Source organism: Amblyomma maculatum, unplaced genomic scaffold, assembly GCF_055883805.1.
Source record: "Amblyomma maculatum isolate TAMU_Amacu unplaced genomic scaffold, ASM5588380v1 scaffold_23, whole genome shotgun sequence".
Taxonomy (NCBI): domain Eukaryota; kingdom Metazoa; phylum Arthropoda; class Arachnida; order Ixodida; family Ixodidae; genus Amblyomma; species Amblyomma maculatum.
Window position 1 is genome coordinate 1,626,572 of NW_028146748.1, and position 25,306 is coordinate 1,651,877.

Consider the following 25,306-nt stretch of genomic DNA (forward strand, 5'->3'; position numbering starts at 1 on the left):
ATTCGCGAACGGACGCGTTCACGTCGGCTCCGTCATTTATGATTAATTTCGCTGTGATAATTGGCGCGAATCGAAGTTTTCTCTATCTCGATGTGTTCGTGAAGTTGAGAAGCTCCGACGGATATTGAAAGTGCCCAAAGGTACGCCATTTTCTTCGAATTACCGCACAGTTTTCATCACCGCCGTGCGGGGGGCGTTCCGCTAGGTGTGTTCCGCGAGCGACAGGCCTCGTCGCTGTCGTGGCTGCAGCGGCTCGCCGCCTCGGCGGCAGCCACTCAGCCCCGAGATGGAGGAAACGTCCGTTTTGGCAACGATCTCCGACTCTCCAATGACCGTGCAAGTTCAAGGGGAAGAAATCTCACCCGAGGAATTCCACCGCGGACATGGATGGACGCTCGCGGGGGAACGCATGTGAAGACTCCGTCAACGAGACCTCGACGCGAAGCTCGCCGGCACCGACAACCAAGTAAGCAAGAAAGCGAAAGGAAATAAGAACGTTAGAGCCTCGGTCATCAAGGCAGCGAGAATGCCAGCCATGCCGCTGGAGGAAAACAAGATCGTAATCAGACCGCGAGGGGGACTCGACATCACCAAGATCGGCACTACGACCGTCGCTGCGGCCATTCTCGCCGCGGCCAAGATCACGAACGAAGAGAACGCATCGGACACCATCTGCCCGAACGCGCAACAAAATATAATGGTAATCAGCACGCCCAAGGAAGAAAACGCCGTCCGCTATGCAAGAATTCAAGCTATATACATTCAAGACAAGACCTTCGAAGTCAGCGCGTACCACACGGCGCCGTACGACACCGTGAAGGGCATCATCCGAGGCATTCTTGTCAACGAGAAAGCCGAAGATCTCGACAGCAGCATTCTAAACGACGGAAACCCACTCGCCGTAGGCGCCAAACCAATCGGGAACACGACCACGATCACAGTAGCCTTCAGAGGGCCCAAGGTACCGCACTTTGTCCGAAATAGTGTCACGCTCGTACCGTGGCACCTGTACAGAAAGCAAATTGACGTCTGCCACCAGTGTGGTCGGGTCGGGCATCGTAAGGACGTGTGCCCGACGCCAACCAACTGGATCTGCTGGTGCTGCCAAGGCAACTCCAAAAAGACCACAAATGTACACCCAAATGCAAATTTTGCGGCGGCGCTCACCTGACCGCCGACCGAGAATGTACAGCCAGATACAAGGTTCCCTACGTCGTTCGGAAGCGTCAGTGGGAGCGCCGAAAGGTCAGCCACCAGCTGCCATCGGAGAGCGATTTCCCACCACTCGATAAGCCAGCTGCCCGTAAGTCAAGAACGCCATCGAGAGACCGCGCGCAGTCGAGAAATAGCAGCTGCAGGAGCCAGAGCAAAGACGCGCGAAAAACGAAAACCCAAGGATCACCGTCGCGTGAGAGAGTCGGCTGGGGCAACGCTGCACGAGGTATCATGAAGACCAATCAGAGCGACAACGCCAAGAAAGAAGACAACGCTTCAAGCAAGGAACGAGAGATCAACGAGGCCCTAAAAAAGGAGAACGCGACCCTGCGAGCCATCAACAACCTCACCAAGGAAATCGCGGAGATCCGCAACGCCCTTCGCAACGTCGAACAGCAAAGATTCAGCCCGAGCGGCAACAACAAGGCCGAAGAAACTACGGCCGACGCAGACCAGGAGCCGGCAACGAAGAAGAGGGCCGTCGAATCACGCAAGACCAAGAGCAGCATGAGCAACTGCAACACCGACAGCAGCAACAACAACCTCGAGGCCAAACTCAACAACCTCGATGATATGATCAAATTGATGAAGGAAGCCATCGAAGTCTTCCAAACGGAGAACGTCAATAGACTCAACAATCTGCCAGTACAGCATCAAGTCAACCAAGCGCAGCACCTCGGAGAATTCCGATTAGGACAATCATGGCCTCCAACTCCACAGGCAGAACAGTGTGGCAGAGGAACTGCCGCGGCTTCGTCAAGAAGAGGGCAGTCGTTCAGCAGCACATCGAGCACGCGGCTCGCAAGCCCGACGTGCTCCTCCTCCCTGAAACACTAACGGACAAGCCGTCCCTCCCCGGCTACAGCGTGCACGCGGGCCCGCCCGACGGCAGAGGCCTGTGCACCCTGGTCAGGAAGGGACTCACCTTCGTCGAACACCGGCTAAGCAACGTCAGGATTGAACACACGCTCACCAAACTCATACCGACCAAGCAAAGAAAAAACAGCATCTTCATTTTGAACATCTACAGTAACCCATCGCGGAGACTGCAGAGGTTCAAAGCCATTCTTGACAAAGCAAGCACGACGGCCGGCCAGAGCAGGCTGATCGCATGCAGCGACTTTAATGCGATGGATCCGGCGTTGGGTTACGTCAATAGCAATGCGAAAGGCAGAAACCTATCCCAAGACGCGGCGGGACTCGACTATACCCTCATAACCGACCCGGCTTACCCAACGAGAATTAGCAACTCCGTGTCCCGAGATACCAGCCCCGACCTCACGATCGTCAAGAACAATGAACCGATCACGATCCCATGGAGAACACGGGGGGTGGACCTCGGCAGCGACCACATGAGCGTGGAAATCTTCATACCGGAGCAGAGCAGTACCAACGTCAGGAAACATACTTGGATCGATTGGACCGCTTTCAAAGATAACAGAAATCAGGAGGCGGAAGAGACCGAAATCGACGACATCGACGCGTGGACCAACAAGATCCTCCAAGATGTTCAAAACTCAACCAAGGACATAGTAACAGACCTCGAAACGAACAGAATGGCTAGGCGGCTGGCCCACCTTATCGAGGCCAAGCAGTTCATTCTAAACAGATGGAAAAAACAGCGTCTTAATCGTACGCTACGAAAGAAAGTCACAGAACTCAACAGAGCAATCGAGGACCACTGTCGCACGCTGTGTGCACAACAGTGGAACGAGATATGCAATGCTGCCGACGGCCAGATGCACAACGGGAAAACATGGAACTTGCTGAAGCATCTGCTCGATGAAACCAAGACTAAGTCACACCAAAGCGACCGACTGGCGAATCTCATCCATCAAGCAGTCACTAAACACGGCGCCGATAAGGTGACGAAACGCATCAGCGACAGATACCATGCCGACTACGCCCACGGAGTGCCACGGGCCGTACGGGGGGCTGCCCAACGCCCATCTCGACAGAGATATAGACGTAGAAGAATTTCTCACTGCATTGCAGGACCTCTACAGAGGTCGGCGGCCGGGCTGGACCGCATCACCATCAAGGCGCTTAAGAACCTCGACGACAAACCCATAGAAAGCCTCATGAGCTATTACAACAAATGTTGGAAAACGGGAATGCTGCCGACGCAGTGAAAGAAGGCCAAGATCACTCTGATCCCCAAGCCGGGCAAGCCATCCGACACAGATAACCTCCGACCCATATCGCTCACATCTTGCGTGGCCAAGGTGTTGGAGCACGTCCTGCTCAACAGGTGGCAAGAATACCTCGAGAAAGATCTCTACCCGGAAACGATCATTGGTTTCAGGCAGCATCTAAGTACCCAAGACGCCATGATACAACTCAAGCACCAGATCATCGACGGCAACACCGGTGACAACAAAGCAGTACTGGGACTCGACCTACAGAGCGCCTTCGACAAGGTGAAGTACTCGGCGATCCTATCCCAAGTCTCGAAACTCAACATGGGAGAGAGATCATACAATTACATCAAAGACTTCCTCACGGACAGAACGGCCGAGCTCAGAGCGGGGGGCCTCCAAGCACAGGCACACCTCAGGGATCGGTCATCTCGCCGGTGCTTTTCAATCTCGTGGTGATAGGAGTGGCCGAAAGGCTCAGGAACATCAAGGAAGTTCGACATACGATATACGCGGACGACATAACGCTGTGGGTGGAAGGGGGCAGCGATGCCCACATCGAATCCACACTACAGGCGGCCGTTGATGCGATCGAAGACCAACTCGACGGAACGGGGCTCAGATGCTCGCCGAGCAAGTCGGAGCTCCTCGTCTACCCGCCCATCAAGCACCGCAAACCCAAGAGCAGCCCCAGAGAGTACGAGGCAATCCAGAGAGGGAAACGCGATCCCAAGAGTCAATAAGATCAGAGTGTTGGGAATGACGATCGAGACGCACGGCAGAAACGGCGAGACCGTCACCCGGCTCATTGCGAAAGCGGTGAACACCACGAGACTACTCAAACGAGTCACGAACAAGAAAAGTTGAATGAGGGAAGAGAGCCTGATCAGACTGATCCACTCGTTCGTCATATGTCACGTAGCGTACGTGGCGGCCTACCACAAGCGGAAGAAGAACGAGAGAAACAAGATAGATATACTCATCCGCAGAGCCTACAAGACGGCACTGGGACTGTTCGAAACAACGAGCACCAAACGCCTCCTGCAGCTGGGGGTGCACAACACGCTGGAGGAGATAGCGGAGGCCCAACGCGCCGCACAACTCGAAAGACTGTCTACGACCAAGGCCGGCCGGAAAATCCTGGACAACCTGGGAATTGGATATCAAGGCATGGAGCAGACGCAGCTCCTCGTCCCCGATGAGATCAGGCGCAACATCAGAGTGGACTCGGTACCGAAGAACATTCACCCGGAGTACAACAAAGGGAGGAGAGCAGTGAGAGCCAAGGCGCTGATAGACCAGCACGCGGCCGACACACGCATGCTACGCTGACGCGGCTGAGTACGCCAAGATACACGGCTTCACGACGGTCATCGTCGACACGACCGGCACCATTCGCACGACCGCCAGCACGAGATGCACCAAGGCAGAGCAAGCGGAGGAGGTGGCCATCGCCCTGGCCATTGCCGACCGCGACTGCCACACAGTGCTATGCGACTCGAGGCAGGCGGTGAGAAATTACGCCAAAGGCAGGATAGCGAAGAAAGCGGTGCGCATACTGCACGCAACCAAGAACGACGATGGCAGCAGACAAGTGAGAATCAAGTGGTTCCCGGCGCACGCGGGCGAGGCGTCAGACCGCAACGCCAACCACAACGAGACGGCACACGCCGAGGCGCGCGCGCTAACGGACCGCGCCTCGGTCGACTGGCCACTGTGGTTCAGCACCAAGGACTGAATGACCGACTACAGCGAAATAACCAAGGCGTTCCGCCTAGCTCGCAGAACTCTTCCACTCCCTTGCTCGGGGCTCAGTCGAGAGCAAGCCGTTTTATTCAGACAGCTACAGACGGGCTCACTCCCCAGCCCGTCGCTGATGCACGGAATGTATCCCGAGACGCACCCGAGAGAAAAATGCAGTCTGCCGAACGGAGACGGCTGGCTTCGCACACATTCTGTGGAATTGCAACAGGTACCAGGAAGAAGCTGTCTGGGAGGATCCCGCCGCGACTGGAAGATGCCGCAGGGAGCTACAGAACAACTCTGGGTCGTCCAGGCGCTGGCCCGGCAGGGAACCAGCGCGCCGGCCACGGCGAGCGGGACCCAGGCCAAGCGGCCGGTGCCCAGAGGACGACGTAGGCCCCATCCGGAGCGCGCGCACGCGAGCGCGCGTTCTACTGCAGGCCACAAATAAACGTTTTACCAATCCCAACCATTCTATGCCTGAATTGGCGAAATGGTCCTGTGTGTCAGGGTGTCGAAGGAGCTTCCACGAAATACCTATATCTTTCTAGGCCCGTTTAAACGTAAGAGCATTGTCGGAATAAATGATTCGGCACAAGCCCCTTCGCGACACAAATCGTCGGAGCGCCTGGATTAGACGCTCAGTACTCATGTCCACAACAAGTTCAAGATGCACGGCTCGCGTCACAGCACATGTAAACAGCACAATATATGACTTCAGCATCCGATTGTTCTCCCTCACCATGAGGGGTCTGGCGAAATCCAGGCCCATGACCTGGAACGGGTCTGCTTGGGACATACACCTGCTATAGTGGCCCTTCCTGTGCACTCTGTCCCCCATATTGGCAGTGCCACTTCATTACTCCTCCAATTGTGGCCCTATTTATGCACTCTGCCCCCCATATTGACAGGGCCACTTCATTAATCTCCAATAGTGGCCCTAATGGCGCACTCTGTCCCCCATGTTGGCTGTACCACTTCATTACACCTGCAATAGTAGCCCGACTTGTGCACTCTGTTCACCATATAGGTAGTGCCAGTTCTTTACACCTCCAGCAATATGGCCCTGATAATCTGCTGTTTTCCATATATTTGCAATATCCCATTCCATGACATGTCTTTTTATATTAATTTTTGTCATTATCATTTTTGATATTTATGCTTGTTTTGTTTTATACAACTAATACATGACCAATGTACAATACCATGCCGATATATATATATATATATATATATATATATATATATATATATATATATATATATATATCGGCATGGTGGGACAGCGGCCGATGTAGCTCAGTTGGTAGAGCACCGGACGCGGTATTCGGAGGTCGTGGGTTCGGCTCCCACCATCGGCACGTTGTTTTTTCTTCTACTTTGTGTTTAATTATCTTTCCCCTAAACAGATTACACTACTAATTTCTGTGATTATCTAAGTAAACATAAAAAAAAAAGACAAAGTACCATCCCCAACGCTTTCTTTGGCCTCGCCGACTGTTGGCTTCTTTCCTTCATGTATTTTAACGAGCACCCTCATTTCCCCTTAATTGATCTGCTTGTAGCTTACGAGGGTCTCGGTTCTGGCAGTCTTGAAGCCATAGGTAGCGTAAGAGGGTTCTAGCACAGCTTTCGCCCTCGCTCTTGATCACGTTCTACGTGACGCTGGCGGTAACAAAGGACGTTCCACGTCCGCCGCTTTGGCTGAGGGTGGCGCTGGTGAACACTCTCAAGGTTCGTATACAGACAACATAAATACCCAAGCAAATAGCAGGGGGGACAGCGGCCGATGTAGCTCAGTTGGTAGAGCACCGGACGCGGTATTCGGAGGTCGTGGGTTCGGCTCCCACCATCGGCACGTTGTTTTTTCTTCTACTTTGTGTTTAATTATCTTTCCCCTAAACAGATTACACTACTAATTTCTGTGATTATCCAAGTAAACGTAAAAAAAAAAGACAAAGTACCAACCCCAACGCTTTCTTTGGCCTCGCCGACTGTTGGCTTCTTTCCTTCATGTATTATAACGAGCACCCTCATTTCCCCTTAATTGATCTGCTTGTAGCTTACGCGGGTCTCGGTTCTGGCAGTCTTGAAGCCATAGGTAGCGTAAGAGGGTTCTAGCACAGCTTTCGCCCTCGCTCTTGATCACGTTCTACGTGACGCTGGCGGTAACAAAGGACGTTCCACGTCCGCCGCTTTGGCTGAGGGTGGCGCTGGTGAACACTCTCAAGGTTCGTATACAGACAACATAAATACCCAAGCAAGTAGCAGGGGGGACAGCGGCCGATGTAGCTCAGTTGGTAGAGCACCGGACGCGGTATTCGGAGGTCGTGGGTTCGGCTCCCACCATCGGCACGTTGTTTTTTCTTCTACTTTGTGTTTAATTATCTTTCCCCTAAACAGATTACACTACTAATTTATGTGATTATCCAAGTAAACGTAAAAAAAAAGACAAAGTACCATCCCCAACGCTTTCTTTGGCCTCGCCGACTGTTGGCTTCTTTCCTTCATGTATTATAACGAGCACCCTCATTTCCCCTTAATTGATCTGCTTGTAGCTTACGAGGGTCTCGGTTCTGGCAGTCTTGAAGCCATAGGTAGCGTAAGAGGGTTCTAGCACAGCTTTCGCCCTCGCTCTTGATCACGTTCTACGTGACGCTGGCGGTAACAAAGGACGTTCCACGTCCGCCGCTTTGGCTGAGGGTGGCGCTGGTGAACACTCTCAAGGTTCGTATACAGACAACATAAATACCCAAGCAAGTAGCAGGGGGGACAGCGGCCGATGTAGCTCAGTTGGTAGAGCACCGGACGCGGTATTCGGAGGTCGTGGGTTCGGCTCCCACCATCGGCACGTTGTTTTTTCTTCTACTTTGTGTTTAATTATCTTTCCCCTAAACAGATTACACTACTAATTTCTGTGATTATCCAAGTAAACATAAAAAAAAAGGCAAAGTACCATCCCCAACGCTTTCTTTGGCCTCGCCGACTGTTGGCTTCTTTCCTTCATGTATTATAACGAGCACCCTCATTTCCCCTTAATTGATCTGCTTGTAGCTTACGAGGGTCTCGGTTCTGGCAGTCTTGAAGCCATAGGTAGCGTAAGAGGGTTCTAGCACAGCTTTCGCCCTCGCTCTTGATCACGTTCTACGTGACGCTGGCGGTAACAAAGGACGTTCCACGTCCGCCGCTTTGGCTGAGGGTGGCGCTGGTGAACACTCTCAAGGTTCGTATACAGACAACATAAATACCCAAGCAAGTAGCAGGGGGGACAGCGGCCGATGTAGCTCAGTTGGTAGAGCACCGGACGCGGTATTCGGAGGTCGTGGGTTCGGCTCCCACCATCGGCACGTTGTTTTTTCTTCTACTTTGTGTTTAATTATCTTTCCCCTAAACAGATTACACTACTAATTTCTGTGATTATCCAAGTAAACGTAAAAAAAAAAAGACAAAGTACCATCCCCAACGCTTTCTTTGGCCTCGCCGACTGTTGGCTTCTTTCCTTCATGTATTATAACGAGCACCCTCATTTCCCCTTAATTGATCTGCTTGTAGCTTACGAGGGTCTCGGTTCTGGCAGTCTTGAAGCCATAGGTAGCGTAAGAGGGTTCTAGCACAGCTTTCGCCCTCGCTCTTGATCACGTTCTACGTGACGCTGGCGGTAACAAAGGACGTTCCACGTCCGCCGCTTTGGCTGAGGGTGGCGCTGGTGAACACTCTCAAGGTTCGTATACAGACAACATAAATACCCAAGCAAGTAGCAGGGGGGACAGCGGCCGATGTAGCTCAGTTGGTAGAGCACCGGACGCGGTATTCGGAGGTCGTGGGTTCGGCTCCCACCATCGGCACGTTGTTTTTTCTTCTACTTTGTGTTTAATTATCTTTCCCCTAAACAGATTACACTACTAATTTCTGTGATTATCCAAGTAAACAAAAAAAAAAGGCAAAGTACCATCCCCAACGCTTTCTTTGGCCTCGCCGACTGTTGGCTTCTTTCCTTCATGTATTATAACGAGCACCCTCATTTCCCCTTAATTGATCTGCTTGTAGCTTACGAGGGTCTCGGTTCTGGCAGTCTTGAAGCCATAGGTAGCGTAAGAGGGTTCTAGCACAGCTTTCGCCCTCGCTCTTGATGACGTTCTACGTGACGCTGGCGGTAACAAAGGACGTTCCACGTCCGCCGCTTTGGCTGAGGGTGGCGCTGGTGAACACTCTCAAGGTTCGTATACAGACAACATAAATACCCAAGCAAGTAGCAGGGGGGACAGCGGCCGATGTAGCTCAGTTGGTAGAGCACCGGACGCGGTATTCGGAGGTCGTGGGTTCGGCTCCCACCATCGGCACGTTGTTTTTTCTTCTACTTTGTGTTTAATTATCTTTCCCCTAAACAGATTACACTACTAATTTCTGTGATTATCCAAGTAAACGTAAAAAAAAAGACAAAGTACCATCCCCAACGCTTTCTTTGGCCTCGCCGACTGTTGGCTTCTTTCCTTCATGTATTATAACGAGCACCCTCATTTCCCCTTAATTGATCTGCTTGTAGCTTACGAGGGTCTCGGTTCTGGCAGTCTTGAAGCCATAGGTAGCGTAAGAGGGTTCTAGCACAGCTTTCGCCCTCGCTCTTGATCACGTTCTACGTGACGCTGGCGGTAACAAAGGACGTTCCACGTCCGCCGCTTTGGCTGAGGGTGGCGCTGGTGAACACTCTCAAGGTTCGTATACAGACAACATAAATACCCAAGCAAGTAGCAGGGGGGACAGCGGCCGATGTAGCTCAGTTGGTAGAGCACCGGACGCGGTATTCGGAGGTCGTGGGTTCGGCTCCCACCATCGGCACGTTGTTTTTTCTTCTACTTTGTGTTTAATTATCTTTCCCCTAAACAGATTACACTACTAATTTCTGTGATTATCCAAGTAAACATAAAAAAAAGACAAAGTACCATCCCCAACGCTTTCTTTGGCCTCGCCGACTGTTGGCTTCTTTCCTTCATGTATTATAACGAGCACCCTCATTTCCCCTTAATTGATCTGCTTGTAGCTTACGAGGGTCTCGGTTCTGGCAGTCTTGAAGCCATAGGTAGCGTAAGAGGGTTCTAGCACAGCTTTCGCCCTCGCTCTTGATCACGTTCTACGTGACGCTGGCGGTAACAAAGGACGTTCCACGTCCGCCGCTTTGGCTGAGGGTGGCGCTTGTGAACACTCTCAAGGTTCGTATACAGACAACATAAATACTCAAGCAAGTAGCAGGGGGGACAGCGGCCGATGTAGCTCAGTTGGTAGAGCACCGGACGCGGTATTCGGAGGTCGTGGGTTCGGCTCCCACCATCGGCACGTTGTTTTTTCTTCTACTTTGTGTTTAATTATCTTTCCCCTAAACAGATTACACTACTAATTTCTGTGATTATCCAAGTAAACATAAAAAAATAAAAAAGACAAAGTACCATCCCCAACGCTTTCTTTGGCCTCGGCGACTGTTGGATTCTTTCCTTCATGTATTATAACGAGCACCCTCATTTCCCCTTAATTGATCTGCTTGTAGCTTACGAGGGTCTCGGTTCTGGCAGTCTTGAAGCCATAGGTAGCGTAAGAGGGTTCTAGCACAGCTTTCGCCCTCGCTCTTGATCACGTTCTACGTGACGCTGGCGGTAACAAAGGACGTTCCACGTCCGCCGCTTTGGCTGAGGGTGGCGCTGGTGAACACTCTCAAGGTTCGTATACAGACAACATAAATACCCAAGCAAGTAGCAGGGGGGACAGCGGCCGATGTAGCTCAGTTGGTAGAGCACCGGACGCGGTATTCGGAGGTCGTGGGTTCGGCTCCCACCATCGGCACGTTGTTTTTTCTTCTACTTTGTGTTTAATTATCTTTCCCCTAAACAGATTACACTACTAATTTCTGTGATTATCCAAGTAAACATAAAAAAAAAGACAAAGTACCATCCCCAACGCTTTCTTTGGCCTCGCCGACTGTTGGCTTCTTTCCTTCATGTATTATAACGAGCACCCTCATTTCCCCTTAATTGATCTGCTTGTAGCTTACGAGGGTCTCGGTTCTGGCAGTCTTGAAGCCATAGGTAGCGTAAGAGGGTTCTAGCACAGCTTTCGCCCTCGCTCTTGATCACGTTCTACGTGACGCTGGCGGTAACAAAGGACGTTCCACGTCCGCCGCTTTGGCTGAGGGTGGCGCTGGTGAACACTCTCAAGGTTCGTATACAGACAACATAAATACCCAAGCAAGTAGCTGCGGGGACAGCGGCCGATGTAGCTCAGTTGGTAGAGCACCGGACGCGGTATTCGGAGGTCGTGGGTTCGGCTCCCACCATCGGCACGTTGTTTTTTCTTCTACTTTGTGTTTAATTATCTTTCCCCTAAACAGATTACACTACTAATTTCTGTGATTATCCAAGTAAACATAAAAAAAAAGACAAAGTACCATCCCCAACGCTTTCTTTGGCCTCGCCGACTGTTGGCTTCTTTCCTTCATGTATTATAACGAGCACCCTCATTTCCCCTTAATTGATCTGCTTGTAGCTTACGAGGGTCTCGGTTCTGGCAGTCTTGAAGCCATAGGTAGCGTAATAGGGTTCTAGCACAGCTTTCGCCCTCGCTCTTGATCACGTTCTACGTGACGCTGGCGGTAACAAAGGACGTTCCACGTCCGCTGCTTTGGCTGAGGGTGGCGCTGGTGAACACTCTCAAGGTTCGTATACAGACAACATAAATACCCAAGCAAGTAGCAGGGGGGACAGCGGCCGATGTAGCTCAGTTGGTAGAGCACCGGACGCGGTATTCGGAGGTCGTGGGTTCGGCTCCCACCATCGGCACGTTGTTTTTTCTTCTACTTTGTGTTTAATTATCTTTCCCCTAAACAGATTACACTACTAATTTCTGTGATTATCCAAGTAAACATAAAAAAAAAGACAAAGTACCATCCCCAACGCTTTCTTTGGCCTCGCCGACTGTTGGCTTCTTTCCTTCATGTATTATAACGAGCACCCTCATTTCCCCTTAATTGATCTGCTTGTAGCTTACGAGGGTCTCGGTTCTGGCAGTCTTGAAGCCATAGGTAGCGTAAGAGGGTTCTAGCACAGCTTTCGCCCTCGCTCTTGATCACGTTCTACGTGACGCTGGCGGTAACAAAGGACGTTCCACGTCCGCCGCTTTGGCTGAGGGTGGCGCTGGTGAACACTCTCAAGGTTCGTATACAGACAACATAAATACCCAAGCAAGTAGCAGGGGGGACAGCGGCCGATGAAGCTCAGTTGGTAGAGCACCGGACGCGGTATTCGGAGGTCGTGGGTTCGGCTCCCACCATCGGCACGTTGTTTTTTCTTCTACTTTGTGTTTAATTATCTTTCCCCTAAACAGATTACACTACTAATTTCTGTGATTATCCAAGTAAACATAAAAAAAAAAGACAAAGTACCATCCCCAACGCTTTCTTTGGCCTCGCCGACTGTTGGCTTCTTTCCTTCATGTATTATAACGAGCACCCTCATTTCCCCTTAATTGATCTGCTTGTAGCTTACGAGGGTCTCGGTTCTGGCAGTCTTGAAGCCATAGGTAGCGTAAGAGGGTTCTAGCACAGCTTTCGCCCTCGCTCTTGATCACGTTCTACGTGACGCTGGCGGTAACAAAGGACGTTCCACGTCCGCCGCTTTGGCTGAGGGTGGCGCTGGTGAACACTCTCAAGGTTCGTATACAGACAACATAAATACCCAAGCAAGTAGCAGGGGGGACAGCGGCCGATGTAGCTCAGTTGGTAGAGCACCGGACGCGGTATTCGGAGGTCGTGGGTTCGGCTCCCACCATCGGCACGTTGTTTTTTCTTCTACTTTGTGTTTAATTATCTTTCCCCTAAACAGATTACACTACTAATTTCTGTGATTATCCAAGTAAACATAAAAAAAAAAAGGCAAAGTACCATCCCCAACGCTTTCTTTGGCCTCGCCGACTGTTGGCTTCTTTCCTTCATGTATTATAACGAGCACCCTCATTTCCCCTTAATTGATCTGCTTGTAGCTTACGAGGGTCTCGGTTCTGGCAGTCTTGAAGCCATAGGTAGCGTAAGAGGGTTCTAGCACAGCTTTCGCCCTCGCTCTTGATCACGTTCTACGTGACGCTGGCGGTAACAAAGGACGTTCCACGTCCGCCGCTTTGGCTGAGGGTGGCGCTGGTGAACACTCTCAAGGTTCGTATACAGACAACATAAATACCCAAGCAAGTAGCAGGGGGGACAGCGGCCGATGTAGCTCAGTTGGTAGAGCACCGGACGCGGTATTCGGAGGTCGTGGGTTCGGCTCCCACCATCGGCACGTTGTTTTTTCTTCTACTTTGTGTTTAATTATCTTTCCCCTAAACAGATTACACTACTAATTTCTGTGATTATCCAAGTAAACGTAAAAAAAAAAAGACAAAGTACCATCCCCAACGCTTTCTTTGGCCTCGCCGACTGTTGGCTTCTTTCCTTCATGTATTATAACGAGCACCCTCATTTCCCCTTAATTGATCTGCTTGTAGCTTACGAGGGTCTCGGTTCTGGCAGTCTTGAAGCCATAGGTAGCGTAAGAGGGTTCTAGCACAGCTTTCGCCCTCGCTCTTGATCACGTTCTACGTGACGCTGGCGGTAACAAAGGACGTTCCACGTCCGCCGCTTTGGCTGAGGGTGGCGCTGGTGAACACTCTCAAGGTTCGTATACAGACAACATAAATACCCAAGCAAGTAGCAGGGGGGACAGCGGCCGATGTAGCTCAGTTGGTAGAGCACCGGACGCGGTATTCGGAGGTCGTGGGTTCGGCTCCCACCATCGGCACGTTGTTTTTTCTTCTACTTTGTGTTTAATTATCTTTCCCCTAAACAGATTACACTACTAATTTCTGTGATTATCCAAGTAAACAAAAAAAAAAGGCAAAGTACCATCCCCAACGCTTTCTTTGGCCTCGCCGACTGTTGGCTTCTTTCCTTCATGTATTATAACGAGCACCCTCATTTCCCCTTAATTGATCTGCTTGTAGCTTACGAGGGTCTCGGTTCTGGCAGTCTTGAAGCCATAGGTAGCGTAAGAGGGTTCTAGCACAGCTTTCGCCCTCGCTCTTGATGACGTTCTACGTGACGCTGGCGGTAACAAAGGACGTTCCACGTCCGCCGCTTTGGCTGAGGGTGGCGCTGGTGAACACTCTCAAGGTTCGTATACAGACAACATAAATACCCAAGCAAGTAGCAGGGGGGACAGCGGCCGATGTAGCTCAGTTGGTAGAGCACCGGACGCGGTATTCGGAGGTCGTGGGTTCGGCTCCCACCATCGGCACGTTGTTTTTTCTTCTACTTTGTGTTTAATTATCTTTCCCCTAAACAGATTACACTACTAATTTCTGTGATTATCCAAGTAAACAAAAAAAAAAGGCAAAGTACCATCCCCAACGCTTTCTTTGGCCTCGCCGACTGTTGGCTTCTTTCCTTCATGTATTATAACGAGCACCCTCATTTCCCCTTAATTGATCTGCTTGTAGCTTACGAGGGTCTCGGTTCTGGCAGTCTTGAAGCCATAGGTAGCGTAAGAGGGTTCTAGCACAGCTTTCGCCCTCGCTCTTGATCACGTTCTACGTGACGCTGGCGGTAACAAAGGACGTTCCACGTCCGCCGCTTTGGCTGAGGGTGGCGCTTGTGAACACTCTCAAGGTTCGTATACAGACAACATAAATACTCAAGCAAGTAGCAGGGGGGACAGCGGCCGATGTAGCTCAGTTGGTAGAGCACCGGACGCGGTATTCGGAGGTCGTGGGTTCGGCTCCCACCATCGGCACGTTGTTTTTTCTTCTACTTTGTGTTTAATTATCTTTCCCCTAAACAGATTACACTACTAATTTCTGTGATTATCCAAGTAAACATAAAAAAATAAAAAAGACAAAGTACCATCCCCAACGCTTTCTTTGGCCTCGGCGACTGTTGGATTCTTTCCTTCATGTATTATAACGAGCACCCTCATTTCCCCTTAATTGATCTGCTTGTAGCTTACGAGGGTCTCGGTTCTGGCAGTCTTGAAGCCATAGGTAGCGTAAGAGGGTTCTAGCACAGCTTTCGCCCTCGCTCTTGATCACGTTCTACGTGACGCTGGCGGTAACAAAGGACGTTCCACGTCCGCCGCTTTGGCTGAGGGTGGCGCTGGTGAACACTCTCAAGGTTCGTATACAGACAACATAAATACCCAAGCAAGTAGCAGGGGGGACAGCGGCCGATGTAGCTCAGTTGGTAGAGCACCGGACGCGGTATTCGGAGGTCGTGGGTTCGGCTCCCACCATCGGCACGTTGTTTTTTCTTCTACTTTGTGTTTAATTATCTTTCCCCTAAACAGATTACACTACTAATTTCTGTGATTATCCAAGTAAACATAAAAAAAAAGACAAAGTACCATCCCCAACGCTTTCTTTGGCCTCGCCGACTGTTGGCTTCTTTCCTTCATGTATTATAACGAGCACCCTCATTTCCCCTTAATTGATCTGCTTGTAGCTTACGAGGGTCTCGGTTCTGGCAGTCTTGAAGCCATAGGTAGCGTAAGAGGGTTCTAGCACAGCTTTCGCCCTCGCTCTTGATCACGTTCTACGTGACGCTGGCGGTAACAAAGGACGTTCCACGTCCGCCGCTTTGGCTGAGGGTGGCGCTGGTGAACACTCTCAAGGTTCGTATACAGACAACATAAATACCCAAGCAAGTAGCTGGGGGGACAGCGGCCGATGTAGCTCAGTTGGTAGAGCACCGGACGCGGTATTCGGAGGTCGTGGGTTCGGCTCCCACCATCGGCACGTTGTTTTTTCTTCTACTTTGTGTTTAATTATCTTTCCCCTAAACAGATTACACTACTAATTTCTGTGATTATCCAAGTAAACATAAAAAAAAAGACAAAGTACCATCCCCAACGCTTTCTTTGGCCTCGCCGACTGTTGGCTTCTTTCCTTCATGTATTATAACGAGCACCCTCATTTCCCCTTAATTGATCTGCTTGTAGCTTACGAGGGTCTCGGTTCTGGCAGTCTTGAAGCCATAGGTAGCGTAATAGGGTTCTAGCACAGCTTTCGCCCTCGCTCTTGATCACGTTCTACGTGACGCTGGCGGTAACAAAGGACGTTCCACGTCCGCTGCTTTGGCTGAGGGTGGCGCTGGTGAACACTCTCAAGGTTCGTATACAGACAACATAAATACCCAAGCAAGTAGCAGGGGGGACAGCGGCCGATGTAGCTCAGTTGGTAGAGCACCGGACGCGGTATTCGGAGGTCGTGGGTTCGGCTCCCACCATCGGCACGTTGTTTTTTCTTCTACTTTGTGTTTAATTATCTTTCCCCTAAACAGATTACACTACTAATTTCTGTGATTATCCAAGTAAACATAAAAAAAAAGACAAAGTACCATCCCCAACGCTTTCTTTGGCCTCGCCGACTGTTGGCTTCTTTCCTTCATGTATTATAACGAGCACCCTCATTTCCCCTTAATTGATCTGCTTGTAGCTTACGAGGGTCTCGGTTCTGGCAGTCTTGAAGCCATAGGTAGCGTAAGAGGGTTCTAGCACAGCTTTCGCCCTCGCTCTTGATCACGTTCTACGTGACGCTGGCGGTAACAAAGGACGTTCCACGTCCGCCGCTTTGGCTGAGGGTGGCGCTGGTGAACACTCTCAAGGTTCGTATACAGACAACATAAATACCCAAGCAAGTAGCAGGGGGGACAGCGGCCGATGAAGCTCAGTTGGTAGAGCACCGGACGCGGTATTCGGAGGTCGTGGGTTCGGCTCCCACCATCGGCACGTTGTTTTTTCTTCTACTTTGTGTTTTAATTATCTTTCCCCTAAACAGATTACACTACTAATTTCTGTGATTATCCAAGTAAACATAAAAAAAAAGACAAAGTACCATCCCCAACGCTTTCTTTGGCCTCGCCGACTGTTGGCTTCTTTCCTTCATATATATATATATATATATATATATATGTGTGTGTGTGTGTGTGTGTGTGTGTGTGTGTGTGTGTGTGTGTGTGTGTGTGTGTGTGTGTGTGTGTGTGTGTGTGTGTGTGTGTGTGTGTGTGTGTGTGTGTGTGTGTGTGTGTGTGTGTGTGTGTGTGTGTGTGTGTGTGTGTGTGTGTGTGTGTGTGTGTGTGTGAGATGATCGAAGTAAAACAGAAAGTGCAATCAGTGGCCAAGGAAAGCATTGGGGATTGTACTTTATGCCTTTTTTTTATTTTACTTCGATAATCTCACAAATCAGTGTAATAGCTGTTTAGGGGAAGATAAATAAACACGCCTGCTTCTGGGAAAGAGAGCAATGGTTAGCTTTGACCGCCTAGTAAAGAGCAGAGACATTAGTCTGCCAACCAAGATCCGTATAACTCGTGCTATGGTGTTTCCAGTTGTGATGTATGGATGCGAGAGTTAGACTGTGAAAAAGGCTGACCGCCGAAGAATTGACGCGTTTGAATTGTGGTGCTGGCGAAGACTCTTGAGAGTTCCTTGGACTGCCAGAAGATCAAATCAGTCAATATTGTCGACCATAAACCCTGACTGCTCATTGGAGGGTCAAATCTTAAAGTTAAAGCTCAGCTACTTTGGTCATCTGATGAGAAGAGAGGAGTCGCTGGAGAAAGATTTGATGTTGGGAAAGGTTGAGGGTCGCCGGAGAAGGGGTAGGCAGCGAACGCGATGGTTAGATGGCATCCTGCAAATGAAGTTATGTGATGTTAGGAAGATAGTGAGAGACCGGAAAGCGTGGCGTGACATGGTCAATAGGGTCACGAAGAGTCGGACACGACTGAACGACTGAACTGAACTGAACTGAAATAAACACAAAGTCTACTTTGTGTTTACAACGTGCCGCTGGTGGGAACCGAACCCACGATCTCCGAATATCGCATCCGGTGCTCTTCCAACTATATATATATATATATATATTCTCCAAAACTGCACAAATCCTGCAGTTGGAAGTGAAAAAGTCAGATTGATTCATGAAGTTTTGTGTGAAAAGGAGTGCTTTCTTCTTGGTGCAGAGAGGTATATATCTCTTCAACAAGCATTGAATCACTTTGGTATACTTATGTATAATAGCCCAGTTGAAAAAAACTACAGAACTGTGTCAAAAATACGACAAAATATCCTGTAGTTCTGTCGTAACAATCAAAATTTTCTGTAGTTCTGTAGTTTTTCTGTAGTATATTGCTGTTGTCGGTAGTTCTGTAGCACTTTTCTGTTGTAACTATAGAATTTTCTGATGTTACTAGAGAATGTTCTTTTGTCACAACAGGTTTCCCGTCAAAAACCGCACAGAAATTCTGTCGAAACATCAGAAAATTTTCTGTAGTTTTTTCCGACTGGGAGTGGAGCTCCTTCCAACAAATATATGTATATGTAGCCCTCAAAAGCTTTATTAGAGACGCTTTAAAGATGTAATCCATTTCTTTATGCATTCTTGGTGTGTGTGCAAATATAGTTGTTCATTTGCTGATGTGTTGCATCGCTGAAACTCAGCTATATATATAGACAATTGAAAGGGAAATGAGGGGCTCATTAATAAAGCATTTTAAAGGAGCGAACAGTCTATGAGTGAAAGCAAACAATGCTTTTTTATATATAAATACTGTTGACATTTACAAACATTTGTCTTGTAGTGATTATTAGAATAAAGAGCATTAAATGCAAAGCGGAAAGAAATAAGGCGCGTTGTTTTTCCTTCCGCTTTGCATGTAATGCTCTTTATTCCAATAATCACTATAAGACAAATTCCTGTGAATGTGAACAGTATAAAAAAACATCGTTTGCTTTGCACTCATAGACTGTTCGCTGCTTTAAAATGCTATATATATATATATATATATATATATATATATATATATATATATATATATATATATAATGCAGAGGTATACTGTTTTGTTGGAATATAAAACTGGAACTGGGATTTAAATTTATTGCAAAAGTGACTCTTGTATTCAACGCAGAACAGGTATTGGATAATTTTTTTATTTCAAGATATATTTTTTGCATTGCAGGTTCATATCATTACCGTAAATAAATTCACACATTTTCACTGCTTTCACACATCTATTCTGGCAATGAATTATTAGGCCTGTGTACATGCATATTCCATAATTTGATATATGGACCATTTACACATATATACTCTACAAGAGGTAAAGATAATAAAGCAGACACATTGGAATCGACATATACATGTGGTCTGTAAGTTTGCCTTGTGGGCAGAGCTTTCATTTACCAGCAACTTATGATATCTGGAGGCGAGACTATACGCCCATTATATGCATGAGACAGACATGCGCGAACAGGCACTAATTACAGGCACTTGCAAATTCAGGGCCCATGCTTTGAATACATTGATTGTTCACATACATATCTGATACCGAGGCATGCACCATCTGCTAAATCGTTCAATTATCGACATGCCTTACATGCATCATATACTAGACCAATTCATATGAGCTAGGGTTGGTGGGGTCACATATGCCTTACTAGTACAGACAAAATTGTAAAACAAAGCAAAGATAAGATAAGATATATACTATTTATTTCATGTTTTTCCAAAACATGGGGAGATGAAAGAAAAAGCTACTGAACAGCAACTTAACAAGCTTTCACCCCCCGTATTCACACAGACTGCAGCAGAGCGCACAAAAGACGTGTCCATACAGATCATCCATACAGAAATCATACAGTGGTGAATCTATACATTACTAACGCAATGGGAATTAACCATAACCTCCATGAAACCCACATGCAGACAGCATACATTCACGCTCAGCATGACCCTGTCATTTGAAAGCATAATACAACAATAAAAAGACAAACGATATCGCAGTAGAATAAATTCCCTTTTTCTCAGTAAAAAATCACGAAAAGGAAAAAAAATAAAAAAGAAAGAAACAAAAAGAAAATTATGAAGTATAGTGCAATGAACAAAACAGAATTAAATGTTTACTGAAAGAATAAATCTCTGAACACTGATTTTGGAACATTCATCAAGTCAACATCATTTTGGTATAAACAGTTTAATATACTTGGTACTGTCTGTCGTAGCATCTGGTCGCCATAGTTAGTTCGGCTGCACTGCACTATCCAGGGCTCAGGAAGCAATTCAGTTCAGTTTTCAGTTCAGTTTTATTCCTTAAAGGCCCCCATTTCAGGGGGTGTTACATAAGGTGTGGGATTACATTTGTAGTGAGGAAAACAAACAGCGATGGTAATTTAACATTGAAGGTGATCTGTTACGCGTTCTTGAAAAGCAGATGTTGAAGCGATGGCGACGATGTCATGGGGTAGGCCGTTCCAGTCCGTGGCTGCTCGAAGAAACAACGAAGCTGAAAACGTAGCAGTGCGTGATAGTGGGCGGGCAACTTGAAGGGGATGACTGGTGCGGTGAGATATGCGTGATGCGGCGGTGATATACGGTGCTTGATTGAGAGGAGAATAAAAGCATTTGTGATAAAGGGTGAGGTTAGCAATGCGACGACGTAAAGAGAGGGGTGGCAGTCCGGATGTAGCTTTCAAGGATGAAACACTGTCGTCATATGAGTATGAGGAATGAATGAATCGGGCAGCACGATTCTGCACAGCTTCCAATGCGGTGATTAGATATGCTTGATGTGGGCTCCAGATGGGGGATGCATATTCGAATTTGGGTCTTATAAGTGATTTATACGCGAGCAATTTAACATGTGGTGGGGCAAGACGAAGGTGGTGTTTTAGAAAACCGAGTGTTTTGTTTGATGCTGAAATGATGTTACCGACATGAACCTGCCATGATAGATTAGAAGAGAGAGTGACTCCTAGATATTTATATGATTGTACTTGCTCAATCTGTGTGTTAGAAATTGAATAATGAAAGAGATATGGATTGTGACGACGAGTGAAGGACATGAGTTTACATTTACTAGGATTGAGGGACATTAGCCAGTTATTACACCAATTTAGTACGTTGTTAAGCTCTGTCTGAAGAGTGTATTGATCGTGACAGTTATTAATGGTGCGGTAAATAACACAATCATCTGCGAAAATTCGAATACTACAGGAAACATGCAGGGGCAAGTCGTTAATATATATTAAGAATAGGAGGGGACCGAGGACAGAACCTTGTGGGACGCCTGAAGTAACCGGGAGAGATGTAGACAGATGGCCGTTAAGATAGACTGACTGAGAACGGTTAGTTAGGAATTCTTCAATCCATTTGAGAATATTAGGGGGTAGGTTCAGCTTTGAGAGTTTTAGTAATAGCCGGCGGTGGGGAACCTTATCAAAAGCTTTGGCGAAATCAAGAAAGATGGTGTCGGTCTGCATATTACGGTCTAGATTAGTGTGCAAGTCGTGAAGGAAAAGCGCTAGTTGGGTTTCGCAAGAGAGGCCCTTACGAAACCCGTGTTGTGAAGGGTGAAAAAAATGGTTTCAGTTCAAGAAGTTTACGATTTGTGAGTAGATGACATGTTCCATGATTTTACAAGGCATACTAGTCAATGAAATGGGGCGGTAATTCAAGGGCGAGTCTCTGTTACCTGATTTGTAGACTGGAACGACCTTCTCCGTTTTCCAATCAAGAGGCAAAATTCCTGAGGAGAGTGACTGTGAGAAAATGAGACATAAATATGATGCACAAATTGATTCCACACTTTTCAATAGTTTTGAATTAATCAGGTCCATACCAGCTGATGATGAAAGTTTCATTTTATGAATTATGGATGAAATGCCTTCTTTGACGAACGTGACTGCCGGCATGGGGGTTTCTAAGTTAAAGGGTGGTAATTGGGAAGGTGCGTCGAGTTCGGTAGTGAACACCGATGCGAATGCATGGTTAAATATTTCGGCGCAATCATGGTCAGTCACCGCTTCATGTGAATCATTCGTCAGTTTAATATCGGGAGGATGTATTGGGTTTAAAACTTGCCAGAATTGCTTGGGGTTTCTTATAAGTTTGGTAAGTCATTGTGATAAAATGAGTACTTGGCGTTACGAACAGAAAGTAGGTATGATTTTTCGGCCTAGAAGTATTTTTCCCATGCGGCAGGCGTGTCGTTTCGTTTGGCGGTTCTTTTTGTTTTCGAGTCGTTTTAAGTGCTGGGTAAACCATGGTTTATTGCGATTAGTATGAAAGGTAATCACGAACATATTAGTGAGATGATTTATTTGTTCTTGAATATCAGCCAGTTTTCATGAATTGAGCGAGTGTGAAATGCGGATACGTATTCAGGAAAAAAGGTGTTAAGTTCTTCAGTTATTGCATAATAATTACCCTTATCGTAGAGTTGTATCGTTTTATCGGATGTCTGTTTTTGAGTCGAGGTAAATGAGAATAAAGCATGCATGACTTTGTGATCGCTGATTTCTGAAGGTAACTGATGGATGATACATTCTCGGGGCTGCTTGTTAGTATCAGGTCGAGCGTGTTTGCTGATTCTCGTGAGACACGGGTTGGTTGGGAAATTTATTGAGTGAGGTTAAAATTTAAACAGACATCGATGAAGTTCTTCGCCTCTGCATGACACGTTATTGTGGAACTAGCTATGTTCTGCCAATCAATATCCGGGTAGTTAAAATCACCAAAAAGAAGAATACGGGCATTTGGATATGTGAAAACAAGTTTATGAAGGATGTTGTTCAGATGACGTGGGAAGCCTGGATTAGCCTGGGGGGGCCTGTAGCAAACGCCAAGCAGAACTGTTACGGGGGGAGCGCGACAGATGAGCCATATGGCTTCAATGTCAGATGCGACGTCAACAACAGAACATGATATGCCTCGATGAATGGCAACGAGAACACCCCCCCCCCCGTTTGCCTTTTCGATCGTTTCGATACACTTCGTAGTTGGGTAAATTGGCCAAAATTTCCGCATCCGTTACGTCACTAGTTAGCCAAGTTTCTGTTAGTATTAGTATGTTGCTCCCGGATGACGACATGATGTTTGATATGAGTTCGCGCTTTGGAAGAAGACTACGGATGTTAGTGAATATTGTCGAAAACGAGAGAACATTGTGCGGTGGAGCGGGTCGACGATTTGTTAAAGTTTTGTGACGGGGCAATTGCTATGCTATTTCCTTAACGGCTTGGGATGATGCGTCAAATACGTAGCGTTTTGAGCCGATGTGCAGGGTTTTGAAGCGCAAGGAGTACTTGTTAGAATTGGCTTTGGCAAACGCTAGCAACTGTTTACGCGCGTGTCGAATGGTGGGGGAGAAGTCCTCTCCGATACTGTAGTTTGTGTCTTTCAATTTACGGCCATTTGATAACAGTGCGTCTTTGGTTTTATGAGATAGGAATTTTACGATTACGGGACGAATTCGGTCGGCTGCATGATTTCCGAGGCGATGCGCTCTTTCAATGTCGTTAGGTTCCAAGGTTATATCAAGATTATTGCGGCAAACATCAATTACTAGTTTTTCTGACTCAGCCCACGTTTCAGCGCTAGCAGGATCAGGGATGCCATAGAAAATAAGGTTATTCCGACGTGATTGGTTTTCCGCGTCATCCAGGCGTGTTTCTAGTTCTTTAATCTTTTTAGCTTGGTCGATTGTGGTTGACTGCATTATTTCAATATCGTTTTCGAGGTGAACAAGTGTTTGGTAATGCGTTTCGAGATCGGCCATTCGTTTGTCTAGGCTTGCTATGGTTTGATCTGTTGTGTTCAGCTGTGTTTTGAGGCCCTGTATTTCCGTAATCAACAGGGTCTGTCCTGCGTTTAGCTTCTGTAGTTTAGCGAGTACAGCAGCGTTGCCCTCAGGACCAGGGTTAGTCTCAACGTCACCTGATAGCATGAGCAAGGAATGAATTACGTGAGCACACTCAACGGCAATGGCGACACAGCAGTGCGGGCTCGGAAACTGCACCAAGATATAATTACTGGATTTTTTAGCGAAGAGAGCATACGGTGTACTGACCTGCATCGCAAAGGTAAGCGGATTAGGTGGCTGCGCTGTGGTGCAGTCACCGAGCCCACGAAGCGGAGTCAGCGGGTGAAGCTCTTTTATACATGTTGGCATTGTTGCTGATGTCGATGTGGCCATCCATGGTATTGTGATTTCCGGTGTGTGCAGCTCCTCTGGCGGCATATCCAGTAGGGACGAGCACTCGCCGGGCGGTGGATGGCAGGAGCCAGGGTCATCTCCAGTGTACGGCAGTGCGCACACCGATGACGCCCCCGTAGACAGGCCTGCCAGGGACGGCAGCAGCAGGCTGGCAAATGCGAGGACGGTCGTCTGCATCGCAAAGGTAAGCGGATTAGCTGGCTGCGCTGTGGTGCAGTCACCGAGCCCACGAAGCGGAGTCAGCGGGTGAAGCTCTTTTATACATGTTGGCATTGTTGCTGATGTCGATGTGGCCATCCATGGTATTGTGATTTCCGGTGTGTGCAGCTCCTCTGGCGGCATATCCAGTAGGGACGAGCACTCGCCGGGCGGTGGATGGCAGGAGCCAGGGTCATCTCCAGTGTACGGCAGTGCACACACCGATGACGCCCCCGTAGACAGGCCTGCCAAGGACGGCAGCAGCAGGCTGGCAAATGCGAGGACGGTCGTCTGCATCGCAAAGGTAAGCGGATTAGGTGGCTGCGCTGTGGTGCAGTCACCGAGCCACCAGTTTTCACTTTGTTATAGCAGCTATTATGATTGGCTGGGTTACTCTTCGGTAACCGAACCATGCAACATTATACCAAACCAACCAGCCACCTTCATACGACTTTGTTTGTTTAGCTATGATGCAATTTACAGATGAAAAGCATACATTTTTTTTATAAGTCCCTCCCCCCTTATGTGGGTTGAGCAAGTGGATCGTACTGCGTAGACAATTTGGACAGCTAGCTATGCATTGCTGTCATGATATGCTTGTGCATGTTAGAGATTGAGACAGGAATGCATATATCTAACCTCATTGAACAGCTGTCGATAAACATTTCTATTTATCACTGTTCTCTCGAGTTTCAGGTGGATATAACCTGTCAATGTGACCAAATGTGTCACGCATAACAGTGCTGCTGTATACACGGATGTGTATACAGCAGTGCGAATGTGTATACAGTAGGATACACTGTAGTGCGAATGAGTGAAGTGAATGAAGTGAGAGGCAGTGACTGTGTTTGATGTATTTATTTAATTTGTTTACATAGTGTTAGCCTCACTGTAGAGGCTTTTGGAAGCTGCAGCATAAAGTTAAAAAAAAAAGGGAAAACAAGGACAAATCATA

The 25,306-nt window shown here is 48.0% G+C and overlaps 1 protein-coding gene, 22 non-coding genes and 1 pseudogene across 23 annotated transcripts; 23 read left to right on the top strand and 1 right to left on the bottom strand.

Moving 5' to 3' along the window:
• The first annotated feature begins 286 nt into the window (after nucleotides 1-286).
• LOC146171074 (uncharacterized) lies at nucleotides 287-6,031 on the top strand (annotated as a pseudogene).
• A 353-nt stretch (nucleotides 6,032-6,384) lies between these two features.
• On the top strand, nucleotides 6,385-6,457 carry TRNAP-CGG (transfer RNA proline (anticodon CGG)). The gene has a single exon. It is a non-coding gene; the product is annotated as a tRNA-Pro (tRNA).
• Nucleotides 6,458-6,881: 424 nt separating this feature from the next.
• On the top strand, nucleotides 6,882-6,954 carry TRNAP-CGG (transfer RNA proline (anticodon CGG)). The gene has a single exon. It is a non-coding gene; the product is annotated as a tRNA-Pro (tRNA).
• A 424-nt stretch (nucleotides 6,955-7,378) lies between these two features.
• TRNAP-CGG (transfer RNA proline (anticodon CGG)) lies at nucleotides 7,379-7,451 on the top strand. The gene has a single exon. It is a non-coding gene; the product is annotated as a tRNA-Pro (tRNA).
• A 423-nt stretch (nucleotides 7,452-7,874) lies between these two features.
• On the top strand, nucleotides 7,875-7,947 carry TRNAP-CGG (transfer RNA proline (anticodon CGG)). The gene has a single exon. It is a non-coding gene; the product is annotated as a tRNA-Pro (tRNA).
• Nucleotides 7,948-8,370: 423 nt separating this feature from the next.
• Nucleotides 8,371-8,443, top strand: TRNAP-CGG (transfer RNA proline (anticodon CGG)). Its single transcript has one exon. It is a non-coding gene; the product is annotated as a tRNA-Pro (tRNA).
• A 425-nt stretch (nucleotides 8,444-8,868) lies between these two features.
• Nucleotides 8,869-8,941, top strand: TRNAP-CGG (transfer RNA proline (anticodon CGG)). The gene has a single exon. It is a non-coding gene; the product is annotated as a tRNA-Pro (tRNA).
• A 422-nt stretch (nucleotides 8,942-9,363) lies between these two features.
• Nucleotides 9,364-9,436, top strand: TRNAP-CGG (transfer RNA proline (anticodon CGG)). Its single transcript has one exon. It is a non-coding gene; the product is annotated as a tRNA-Pro (tRNA).
• A 423-nt stretch (nucleotides 9,437-9,859) lies between these two features.
• TRNAP-CGG (transfer RNA proline (anticodon CGG)) lies at nucleotides 9,860-9,932 on the top strand. Its single transcript has one exon. It is a non-coding gene; the product is annotated as a tRNA-Pro (tRNA).
• A 422-nt stretch (nucleotides 9,933-10,354) lies between these two features.
• On the top strand, nucleotides 10,355-10,427 carry TRNAP-CGG (transfer RNA proline (anticodon CGG)). The gene has a single exon. It is a non-coding gene; the product is annotated as a tRNA-Pro (tRNA).
• Nucleotides 10,428-10,855: 428 nt separating this feature from the next.
• Nucleotides 10,856-10,928, top strand: TRNAP-CGG (transfer RNA proline (anticodon CGG)). Its single transcript has one exon. It is a non-coding gene; the product is annotated as a tRNA-Pro (tRNA).
• A 423-nt stretch (nucleotides 10,929-11,351) lies between these two features.
• Nucleotides 11,352-11,424, top strand: TRNAP-CGG (transfer RNA proline (anticodon CGG)). The gene has a single exon. It is a non-coding gene; the product is annotated as a tRNA-Pro (tRNA).
• Nucleotides 11,425-11,847: 423 nt separating this feature from the next.
• Nucleotides 11,848-11,920, top strand: TRNAP-CGG (transfer RNA proline (anticodon CGG)). The gene has a single exon. It is a non-coding gene; the product is annotated as a tRNA-Pro (tRNA).
• A 423-nt stretch (nucleotides 11,921-12,343) lies between these two features.
• On the top strand, nucleotides 12,344-12,416 carry TRNAP-CGG (transfer RNA proline (anticodon CGG)). The gene has a single exon. It is a non-coding gene; the product is annotated as a tRNA-Pro (tRNA).
• A 424-nt stretch (nucleotides 12,417-12,840) lies between these two features.
• Nucleotides 12,841-12,913, top strand: TRNAP-CGG (transfer RNA proline (anticodon CGG)). Its single transcript has one exon. It is a non-coding gene; the product is annotated as a tRNA-Pro (tRNA).
• Nucleotides 12,914-13,338: 425 nt separating this feature from the next.
• TRNAP-CGG (transfer RNA proline (anticodon CGG)) lies at nucleotides 13,339-13,411 on the top strand. Its single transcript has one exon. It is a non-coding gene; the product is annotated as a tRNA-Pro (tRNA).
• A 425-nt stretch (nucleotides 13,412-13,836) lies between these two features.
• TRNAP-CGG (transfer RNA proline (anticodon CGG)) lies at nucleotides 13,837-13,909 on the top strand. The gene has a single exon. It is a non-coding gene; the product is annotated as a tRNA-Pro (tRNA).
• A 422-nt stretch (nucleotides 13,910-14,331) lies between these two features.
• On the top strand, nucleotides 14,332-14,404 carry TRNAP-CGG (transfer RNA proline (anticodon CGG)). Its single transcript has one exon. It is a non-coding gene; the product is annotated as a tRNA-Pro (tRNA).
• Nucleotides 14,405-14,826: 422 nt separating this feature from the next.
• Nucleotides 14,827-14,899, top strand: TRNAP-CGG (transfer RNA proline (anticodon CGG)). Its single transcript has one exon. It is a non-coding gene; the product is annotated as a tRNA-Pro (tRNA).
• A 428-nt stretch (nucleotides 14,900-15,327) lies between these two features.
• Nucleotides 15,328-15,400, top strand: TRNAP-CGG (transfer RNA proline (anticodon CGG)). The gene has a single exon. It is a non-coding gene; the product is annotated as a tRNA-Pro (tRNA).
• Nucleotides 15,401-15,823: 423 nt separating this feature from the next.
• Nucleotides 15,824-15,896, top strand: TRNAP-CGG (transfer RNA proline (anticodon CGG)). Its single transcript has one exon. It is a non-coding gene; the product is annotated as a tRNA-Pro (tRNA).
• A 423-nt stretch (nucleotides 15,897-16,319) lies between these two features.
• Nucleotides 16,320-16,392, top strand: TRNAP-CGG (transfer RNA proline (anticodon CGG)). The gene has a single exon. It is a non-coding gene; the product is annotated as a tRNA-Pro (tRNA).
• A 423-nt stretch (nucleotides 16,393-16,815) lies between these two features.
• Nucleotides 16,816-16,888, top strand: TRNAP-CGG (transfer RNA proline (anticodon CGG)). The gene has a single exon. It is a non-coding gene; the product is annotated as a tRNA-Pro (tRNA).
• Nucleotides 16,889-22,988: 6,100 nt separating this feature from the next.
• On the bottom strand, nucleotides 22,989-24,691 carry LOC146171097 (uncharacterized). The gene has a single exon (XM_084586528.1). It carries the CDS (start codon nucleotides 24,646-24,648, stop codon nucleotides 23,155-23,157), a length of 1,494 nt encoding a protein of 497 aa, XP_084442654.1. The 5' UTR covers nucleotides 24,649-24,691; the 3' UTR covers nucleotides 22,989-23,154.
• Nucleotides 24,692-25,306: the final 615 nt, after the last annotated feature.